Genomic DNA, 10790 nt, shown 5'->3' with positions numbered 1-10790 from the left:
AAAAAAAAAAAAAAAAAAAAAAAAAAAAAAAAAAAAAAAAAAGGTACTGCTGGGAGGCCATAGGAAGGCTGTCTTACAGACAAAGTGAAGGAATCAGAAGCAATTACCTGGCCCATCGGTGGGACCCCCCGAGCAAGTGATAGCAGCTCTTGAGGATGGGAAGTTTATTGTCCTTATTCCACACGTAGACTCGCAAGGAGAGGTCGAAGGAAGAGGTGATGACTCGGCTCTGGTCCTTGAAATGAAAAGCCACATGAGGCAGGGATGTGGGCTCCCAAGGCGGGGCTCCGAGGCGCGGGTGGGGCAGGTGCCACACTCACCACCCTCATGGACGTGATGGGTTTCTGGTGGTCCTGGAAGGCTGCCAGCTGCAGGCCGTGTATGGTGAAGAGCACCAGCTCCGACCCAGACACCAGCAGGATCACCTGGGAGCTGTGGCCCTTCATAAGGTGAGGGGGCATCATGGTGTTTGGCAAGACGAAACTTGTGATCTGTTGGACTTTTTGAAATAAAAACACACAGATTATCACGTCTCGATAGCAACTGGAATCTGGAACAGACATGCCTCACTAAGACGATGCAGTACACTGAAAAGAGCAATGACTTTCCAGTTCCAGCTGCATTCAATCCTGACCCATGCATTTACTCCCTAAATCTCCCATTCATTGGCGCTAACATATTGAGCAGGACTGACTGACTTACAAGAGAGCACTATGCATGTGTGGGTGACAGAATCGGGCACGCAGCACCATCCAGGGAATGGGGCAAATGAATCCCCTTCCTCCTACCCTTCCCCATCTATCACAGGGTAATGTCAGAAAGGGCCACATAAGAACTATGATATTTATGACACCTACCAAAAACTATTGTTGATGATACTGTTTTTTACACTGTATGGCATTCCTTGTTTTTTAAAAAAATTCAATTTGATCATTTCCTAATGGAGTTTAGCACCAGGAAGAAAAAAATTACCTCTTTTGAAGAATTTATGTGCTTTCTTGTGTTAGACAAAGGATTATATAACACATCCTGTTTCCCCTTTTTCCTCGGCTGCCAGGAAGCTCAGAGTAAAATTTACGGTCAAATGATGACATGAAAACAAATGAACATAATACAAAAGAAAAAAATGCTAAGGACCACAGGGAAGGTCTGTCAGAGTGACGTGGGGTTTGGGAGATGGAAGGAGAGGGCTGTGTGTCTTATTTTCCTACTGGACTAGGAGCTCCTGGGGTAAGACAGTTGTGGCTTTTATTCATCTTTGTGTGCACTCGGTGCTGAGAACACTGCCTTTGACCCAGTCATGAAAAGAGAGGTAGGGATGAACAGAAGCAGGAAAACAAGTTAGGAGAGGGGAGATGGGGTGGACAGTAGTTAATGTCTGAATCTCAGAGGGCCTGATATGAAGCAGATGCTCAGATACCCAACCAGTACGTAAGATCACAAACAAGGAAACATTTGTTGGGTTACTGTATTCACAGAGAGGAAAGAAAAAGTACCCCAAAGGAAACACGAGGAATCTGCGCTTGAAGCATCGTATGCAATGGTGGTGACATGCAGACCCACGGGTCCTGCCTAATACGGGATCCTTACCCAGAATGTCCACTCCATCCCTGGATTTCTTGGCCCTTAGCTCATAGGTGGTGACAACCAACTGCATGCCATTGTCATTTCTATGCATCACCACCAGCCTGGCTGCCTCATCGGGGGCCCAGCAGGCTCTGGAAGTCAGCCAGATGGGGAGAGTGGTGGAGACAGGAGGCACGTCTTCCGAGGGACACAGCAAGGAGTGTGTGTGGAACACCTGGGGATCACCACCGCAGTGTCATCCCTGGTGACAGAGGGACTTCGCCGACCCAGGAGCACTTTGAGAGGACCCCCCCCCCATTGTCTGGCTGCTCTGCCCAGGGACCCACACCCACAATGACCTCACCGGTCTCATGGGCGACTGTGCCCCTCATGGACCCTCCTTTTCAGATGGCTCAGACCAGGTGAGGGAAGTTAATCCCAGCACGAGACTGGCCCGTGAAAACATCTCAGCACAGAGTCCCAATGAGGGCGAGGGGTGAATGGATCCAGTAAACAACTTTCTGAGCAGCGGCACATCCCTGTCCTGCTTTTGCCTCCAGTGTCTGCCTCCGTGTTCCCTTCCTCCCTGCCAGCAGTCTGGCTCCAAACACCTGCTCTCAGTTCCTGGGACTGCTTTGCCAAAGGTCCCCTTCCTGGTGGCTGCTGCCCCCACCTCCAGTCCCACAGCTTCTCTGCTTCGGCTGCCCCCTCCCTGAGCAATCCTGTCTTCTGCCCCTGCCCTCTCTTCCTGTCCTGTCGCATTCCCCCACTCCCAACATGTCTCAAGACCGTCTCCAGCTATCTGCTTCCTACTCTGGTCTAATTTTCCAGTTCGGTTCCTGGCACTCAGGCTGGACGTCTCTGAGCCCATAAGTCACTGGGACTCTCCCCTGGTCACAGGGCACTGGTAGTGCTGGTAGAGCCACCCTGTCACACAGGCAGCCATACAGCAGGCCCATGGCCCATGCTGTGCCCCCTCCAGGTAACAATGCTGTCCCACGCTGTCGGCATCTCCTCATGCCTGATGTGGACACTCTCTCGTCCTTACTCTCACTGCAGCTCTGTTCTCAGGCCACCAAATGTTTTTTGAGCTTTTCCACAGTGATGTCCCTAAGGCCCCAACCCTGTTCAAAACTAATTTTGCCCTCTCCTTGAGCAACTGATTCCTTCCAGCCTGTGGGCAATATGGCAGCCTAGAAAGAGCAGAGGCTCTGGGGAGAGGCCAGCACCACCACTGCCCAGCCATTGGCCCTGAGTGGTCACAGACTTGGTCCTGCATGAGAAGCTGCCGTCTCAGACACATCTAGCAAGACGGGGCACAGAACCCGCTACCTGCACACACAAAGCAAGGCCTGTGGGGCCAAGGACATGCCCAGCACTGACCTTGGGGCCCAGGTCTGAGTTCTGGGTCCATACAAACACCCACTGGTGGTCAGGAGAGCAGAGCAGACTGGTGGGGTGGTTCGGGAACACGCTCACCCTGGACAGCAGCTGCAGCCGGGGCACCGTCAGCGTGTAGAGTGCTCCATCGGCACAGGCGGCCTGCCAGGCGAAGGCACAGTGACCATCTGCATCGTCGTATCCTCGCCTGAGAAGCAGGTGGCCGCTGCATAACTGCCTCCTTGCCAGGGCGCAATGCCAGGTTTTTTAAGTCAAAAATAAATTCACTCAATACCTAAGTCTCCGTGCAGAAGGCCAGGTGTGGCTGCCAGCACCCTCTACTCGTCATGCTCAAGTGTCGCTCTGTAGCCTGCATTTTCTGTTTTCAACTTAAAATATTCCTTGAAAATATTTCCACATCAGAGGACATTTTCCCATGACTTTTACTTCCTCTTATTTGATGGAAATTTAAGTTGTTCACAAATTTTGTTACCAGGAACAATGACTGCTGCAATAAACACTCCTACTCGCCAGTTTATGCAGCAAAGCCAATATTTCCTTCTGAAGGAGCTGGAGGAATAACTGAACTGGAATTATCAGGTTAAAGAGTATCAGATTTAAAACTTTTAACAGGATAAAAAAAAGCTTTTAAAAATAGTTTCAATCTATAGTCTATTTGCCATGTATAAAAATACCTATTTTTCATCTAACTTACTATAATACCAATCTTTTTATCCCATAGGTAAAAAGCCTTGTTTTAATGTCACTTTGATTTCTAGTTGGGTTTCACATCTTTACATATTATTGGCTTTTTGTACTTTTTTCTATGAATTGACTATTCATAGCTCTCCTTATTTTTCTACTAGATTTCTATGCTTCAAATAATCTGATATTAATGCTTTGTTAAATAAGATAACAGTGTTTTCTCATTATTTTTCATGTGTCTTAATTTTATAATACTCTAGTTCAGATGTTGTTAGTTTTTTAGGTAAATCAAATCTGTGTATTTTTTCTTGACTCCAGGTTGTACCTTGCCTAGCAAGGCTTTGCACATCCCAGGTTGACTTAAAAAACCGCATATATATTCCTCAGATAATTTTATAACTGCCTTTTACATCGAGTTTCTAATTATACTAAATGTATTTCTACCAATGGAGTGATGTGAGAGCAGCTTATTTTCTTCTTCCCAATGGTCAGGTGCTCCGTTTCTTGAACAGCTTGTCCTTTACCTACTATTGTAAAAGAACACCTTCCCACACAGATCCTGACATATGAAACCTGACCTAGACTTTCTGTTCTGTTCATCTTAAATAAAAATACCTCTTCTTACTGTCCAAGAAAACAGAAAAACTTCAACACACATGGAAAATGGCAACATTCAAACAAGGTCATGAAAAGAGAAGGTGAGAAGCAAAACATTTTAGCTGGTAAAACTACCCGCCGAAAGGACCACCAGGAATCAGAGATCACACCCAACATGAGTTAAATATCATAAAATGAGCATTTGCAGATATGAAGGGACACCGTGCATCAGAAATTCAACACTCAACAGAAATGGATTAAAAAAACAAGAAGTGAAATAATAGTTAAATTAATTCAGGAAAGATACTGATGAAGATTAACAATAAGGCTAAGAGAGAAAACATTCAACTGAACAAGTAAGGGCACTAAAGAAGAGAAAGAAAACAGACAAGAGAACCAAAATGGAATAAAGAGCTAAAAAGAACTGAGACCCAGGATGACGACTGCAGACATGTCACAATAAAACTACTAGACTTTAAAAGATTTCAAGAAATCCTTTAAGGCCTTTGATTTAAAAAATTGAGTGTCTAACAAGGAAAGTAAGTCAGGGTGCCAGTAGGCTTTTCAACAGAAATACACAGTGAAGTAATATTTTCAAACAAAATTCAAGAAAAGTGAGCAGGGATTTGGTACCCAGTCAGGGCATCCTTCAGCATCAAGATGACAGAAAAACGATGCTACACGTGCCTCACCCGCTCCTGGGACAGCAGATACTAGACTCTCTCATGGATCCTTTAGCACCTTGCTACTCAAAGGGTGATCTGTGGACTGGCAGCACCAACGTTCCCGAGAAGCTTGTTAAGTCAGCACCTCAGGCATCCCCAGGAGCCCCTGAATCGAGTCTGTGTTTATGCAGATGCACAGGTGACCCGTGTCCCATCGACATCTGCGAAGCACGGGTCCAAGCCTCTTGCCCTCTCTTCTGCACCTCCACTCCTCATATCCCCATTTCATCTAGGCAATTGTTTTTATCTTTCAGTTAACTAATTCTCTTTTACGTTCTAACTTTTTAAGTGCTGTGCATAACACATGTATGGCAAATTGCATAAAAAATCAACATGGAGCTCAATAAATTATTACACAGCAAGTATTCATGTCGCCACCTAAGCTAAGGAATAGAACGTTGCCAGTGGCCACCAGCTGCCCCCACTCTCCCCAACCTCTGTGTGGTTCCACTGTCCACCCTGCTATCAAATCCATTCCTGACTCTTGACCTCTGTTATTCAATTTTTCTGTTCTACAATTTCTAGTTGGTTCTTTTCTAAATCCAGTATGTCATTTTTTTATAGCTTTAAGTTCTCTGAGAAACCTGTCTTCCTGATCACAGCAACCACAGTGTCTCTGTTAATAACTGCAGTATCTGAAGCCTCTGTGGCTCTCAACATCATCTGCTATTTATCCTGCTAGTTCTAGTTGGTACTATCTTATCTCCTTGTGTGCCTAGTTAGCTTTAGGCATGTGCTGAATGCTGTATCTGAAAACAGAAATAATATGAGGCCTGGGGTAACGTTATCCTCTTCCAGAAAGGGTTTCCGTTCACTCCTACCAGGTGGTGGGGGTGTTGAGCTCAACAGGTGCGAGGGCTGTGTGCTTCCAGCAAAGCCTTACTCTTAGGTTGCAGCACTTGATAACCCACCCAAGGCTCCAACCCTCTGTGGCCCACACTCCAGTTTTTGTCCTCTGGCTGGGAGAGGACTGCCACCCATAGAGGCTCTTAACAGCCGGGTCACTCACCAGCAGGACTGGGCCCTCTGGGTGGTTGCATGCCTCCAGCGCAGATGAGTGTGTAGGCAGGCTGAAGGAGGCTGACTCACACCCACTCTCCGCTTCCCACATTTTGATTAGTCCTTTCTCGTCCACAGTGACAACCAGTTGCAGCTGAGGGTAGGTCACCAAATTCACCAGAGCAGCAGGCTGTACAGGGCTTGACCAGATCTCTGTGCCCTGGCAACAACAAAGTTAATATAAGAACTTACATAGGGCTCATTTATTAATATTTCATAAACACATATTTTTTTCATTCAGCTATCACCCAGTGCACACTGGGGACATTCAGGTGAAAAGGGTGCAATCCCGACCCTCACAGGACCCACAATGTGGCAGGGACCACCACAGAAGTGGTGTTTCATGGTGGAGGAGACAGGTGTGTCCTGCAGGACAGCAGTGGCTGAGCATGGGTGTGTGGAGACTTCTGGAGGGCTGGGTGGCATCAGCAGGAGGACCGAGGGTGGGGCCTGGGGTGCGTGCTGGTGCGGTGTGTCTGAAGCACGTCCAGTGGTTACCTACAGCTTAACTGAGGAAGGCTGGGCAGGGAGGCGGGATCTTATCTATCCACCCTGCTGCAGACCTGGCCACCACGGCTGCAACAGAGAACCTCCCGATGGAGCGTCCTGCTCAGTCCTGCGTGGTCCAGTGTCACAGATAACCTAATTTGCGCTGTGGATATGAATGCTTTATGTTGCATGTCTGCAGCTGCCCTGCTCATAACACCCCTTTCCCTGCGGTAAACCCAGCAGCGCCACCACAGGCCAGCCATGTCTCAGGCCCACGCCCAGAGGAAAACCAGTGGCCCTAGCTGGGTGGATTCCATGGTCTCTCCCAGGACTCTGAGAACTGGATAGGACAGGCCAAGAGCCTGGGTGCCAGCAGGCCCACAGACATTAAGACAGGGCATCAGAGAACCAATCCACTAAACGTTCCCACGTTTCCCAGAGCTGCCACACAAGGTTTATTTCTAATTTGGGTTTTTTATTATCCTTTTTCTATCATGTTATCTTTTTATCACGATCTCCGTTTCCAATCATGATATCTCAGTATTCTTCCATTAGTTTCTCTTTTCCCCCCTCAGGTCAAGAAATCAACAGCGATTTCTGTTGCCATCACTAGTACAGATCTTAGCACTGGTGATGGGCTGATGGTGAATTTTGGAGAATACAGAATATTTTCTGGTGGTTAATGTGGCACGAAGTGGGCAAAGGAGCAGCTGGACTCTCCCTCCTATGTCAGAATGGAAAGCAGTGGCCAGCAGAACAGGAGGGGAAACACGCTGCCCAGTGACGGCTTGGGGTCCTGACCCCACCTGATGTGCCCCAGAAACAAGAGACATGGTGCCCAGGTAGTCAGAGGTTTCTGGTGGCATCAGGCACTTCAACACTAGAAAAAGACAAACTCAAACCCTAGCACTCTCCAGGGGACAGCGGCTAAAACATGGAGGCAAATACTGTGAGTACATAGAAAACTATCGCAATTTTTTTAAAGAACCATTACTGACTTCAGAAAAAGCAAAATGTTCGCTTGGCTGTGAAAAGCATTTACATAAATATAATAATATAAACAATACATGTCATTATTTAAGGACAGGAAGGTCATCCTATGTGGAGGCAGGAGGAGGAAAGCAAACCATCTTCCACAGAACTCAACAGATGCCTAACATTTAGATGCCTAATTATCCCCTAATTTGGGGAACATCGTTTCCTCGGGATTGGAAAAATAAGAATGGGACCAATTGGTTTTTTTAACAAGCCCTTCAGAACTTTGACCCTTAACCTGTGTACCACTGCAATGTTAGTGGCATCCCGGTCGGTTTCTGTCACTTAGCTGTGAGGTAACTGCAAAATATTGCAATGGTTTTAGTTTAGGGTTTTTTTTGTGGGGGTTTTTTTCAAAAATACTTTGATGACTTTTACAAATAAACAAATATTTTAAAAACTGTATTCCTGAATATAGGTCCAAAAAAAAGTTAAATAAATGATGGCAAACTGAACCCAGTGGTACTGCATAGAAAGACTCACTCTGGGTGAGAATGGGGAAGGACCACACCACGGCCACAAAGGACATGAGAACGCCAGCATCGGGCCACGTTAAGGCAATAACACTTGAAATTGAGAAGAAATCATTTTCTAGCAAAATTCAAGTGATTCAACTCGACTGAAGAACAGGTAAAAGACTGGACAGGAGAGGAGTTACAGAGAAAACTGAAAAGGCAGAGACAAAAGGCCCAGACGCTTCACAAGTGACTCAATCTGTCTCTGAAGAAATGTGTAATTCCTGTACTATTTCTTTTATTATTTCAGGTGTAGAAAGCATTACAAAGCTCTCTGATGCATCCTGTGACAGTCGCAACAAAACAAAATACAGACAAATATACTTAAGGAGATGAAAAGGTTTTAAGTATTATTATTATTCAGAGCCCCATCAATATATTAAAAAATTATTTACTATGACCTATTAGGGTTGGTTCCAGAAATGCAAGGATAGTTCAAATAATTTGTTGTTTTCAAATTAAAACTGGGGAACCATAGGAGATAATGCCCCCAAAAGTGCTGGCACCTACTGCCAAATTTTAACAGCCATTTCTGATTTTTAAAAAATCCCTAAGTAACGTAGGTCAATTATATAATAGATAATATTTACCAGACACTAATAGCAAATCTCAAATTCAAAAGAGATCTGCACAGCAAAGGAAACAATGAACAGAATAAAAGGGCAATATATGGAACAGGAGAAAATATTTGCAAACTGTCTATTAGATAAAGGGTTAATTCCCAAAATATATAAGGAGCTCTTAAAACTCCAGAGCAAAAAATTAGCAACCTGATTTAAAAATGGGCCAGGGGCCGGCCGAGTGGCTCAGCTGGTTAAGAGCTCGCTTGGGAGCCCCAGCTTTGAGCAGCAGGGCTGCGGTTCAGATCCCACATTGAGGGCCAGTGACGCTCGCCCTCTACAGCTAAGATGATGAACACAACAGCTCGACCTGGAGCTGGGCTGCTGTGAGTCGCCGGTGACGGCGTAGGCTGCAGCCCCTGCTGCAGTGGGTTGCTGTGAGCTACGTGAGTGGCTGGCAGCCAGCGTGAGCGGCTGGTAACTGGTGTGAGCTACCGGGAGCCGCTGTGAGCGGCCGACCAACGACCGGTGACCAACTGCCTCACCCGGGAAGAGCACAATGATCATACCAACATGGGCCAGTGAAGTGACGCCCTCCACAACTAGACTGAAGAATAAAACAGCAATTTGTCTACCTGTCTGTTCCCCTTCCCTGATTTCCCAATGCTGTTACCCTTCCCCCAACTCCCCAATAAAATCTTTAAAAATAAAATAAATAAATAAATAAAAATGGGCCAAAGGCTTGAACAGACATTTCTCTAAGACATACAAATAAATGGCCAACAGTGCTCAATGTCACTAATCATCAGGGAAATGCAAATCAAAACCACAATGAGATACCACCTCACCCGTTAAGATGGCTACTAGTCAAAACAAAATTAAAAAAAAAAAAAACAAGTGTGGCAAGCATGTGGAGAAGAGAAAGAACCCTGGTTCAGTATTGATGGGAATGTAAATTGGTGCAGCCACTATGAAAAACAGTAGGGAGCGTCCTCAAAAAATAGAACTACTATATGATCCAGCAATCCCACTTCTAGGTATTTATTCAAATAATTGAAATCAAGACCTTGAAGAGATATCTGCACTCCCATGTTCATTTCAGCATTACTCACAACAGCCAAGATATGGGAACAACCTAAATGTCCAACGATGGATGAATAAAGAAAATGTGGTGTGTGTATGTGTGTACACATACCCCCTGACACACACATAACATACAATGGAATATTACTCAGCCTTAAAAAATGAAATCTTGCAATATGTGATAACATGGATGAATCTTAAGGACATTATGCTAAGTGAAATAAGGCAGTCACTGAAAGATAAATATTGTAGGATTCCACTTACATAAGGTACCTAAAATTGTCAAACTCATAGAAGCAGAGAGCAGGATGGTAGTTGCCAGAGGCTCGGGGAGGGAAAGTGGGGTGTTGCTGTCTAATGGGTATAAATTCTCAGTTATGCATGATGAAGTAAGTCTAGGGATCTGCTGCATAACACTGTGCCTATGGCTACTGTACATTTAAACATCTGTTAAGAGGGTAGATCTCATGTTAAGTGTTCTTACCAAAATAAAATAAAAATCAAGAGAAAAACTAAAGACATACCTAGAAAAGAACCAGGAGCAAGACAAAAATGCATACCACTATTAATCAATATGATTTTAGAAATCCTACATAATGGCATAAGGACTGAAAATAACAAATACAAATATTAGAAATTATATGATGTGGTATATAAAACTGAAAACAACAAAGGAACAAGACAAACAAAGAAACAAAAACTCATGGACACAGACAATAGTTTAGTAGTGACCAGAGGGGAAGGGGGAAGAGGGGTGGTAGATGAAGGTAAAAGGGATCAAACATATGGTGATGGAAGGAGAACTGACTCAGGGTGGTGAACATACAATGTGATATATAGATGATGTATTACAGAATTTTACACTTGAAGCCTATGTAACTTTACTAACAATTGTCACCCCAATAGACTTTCATTAAAAAAAAAGAAATTACATAATGAAAATATATTATTTTCAAGTGATATTATTATAAATAGTGAACACCTAAAAACTATCATAAGAGACTTTATTGAACTGGGTAATACAAGATACAAATACAAAAAAGTCAGTAGTTTTTCTTTATACTCACAGTATCAAG

At 44.6% G+C, this 10790-nt stretch overlaps 1 protein-coding gene across 2 annotated transcripts in view; it reads right to left on the bottom strand.

Annotated features, from left to right (window-relative positions):
* Positions 1–10790, bottom strand: part of CDK20 (cyclin dependent kinase 20) — a 40214-nt gene that overhangs the window by 4475 nt on the left and 24949 nt on the right. Inside the window, exons 11-15 of one of the 2 annotated variants that reach the window (XM_019631661.1) lie at positions 5983–6192; positions 2950–3108; positions 1591–1801; positions 321–499; positions 108–235 (exon numbers count right to left, since the gene is read on the bottom strand). In XM_019631661.1, the coding sequence (XP_019487206.1) occupies positions 108–235; positions 321–499; positions 1591–1801; positions 2950–3108; positions 5983–6192 (887 nt within the window). Of the gene's footprint in view, positions 1–107; positions 236–320; positions 500–1590; positions 1802–2949; positions 3155–5982; positions 6193–10790 lie in introns of both variants that reach the window. The other variant, XM_019631662.1, reaches the window with a different exon arrangement.

Source organism: Hipposideros armiger, unplaced genomic scaffold (assembly GCF_001890085.2).
Source record: "Hipposideros armiger isolate ML-2016 unplaced genomic scaffold, ASM189008v1 scaffold_1031, whole genome shotgun sequence".
NCBI lineage: Eukaryota > Metazoa > Chordata > Mammalia > Chiroptera > Hipposideridae > Hipposideros > Hipposideros armiger.
This window is presented reverse-complemented; position numbering and strand designations above follow the sequence as displayed.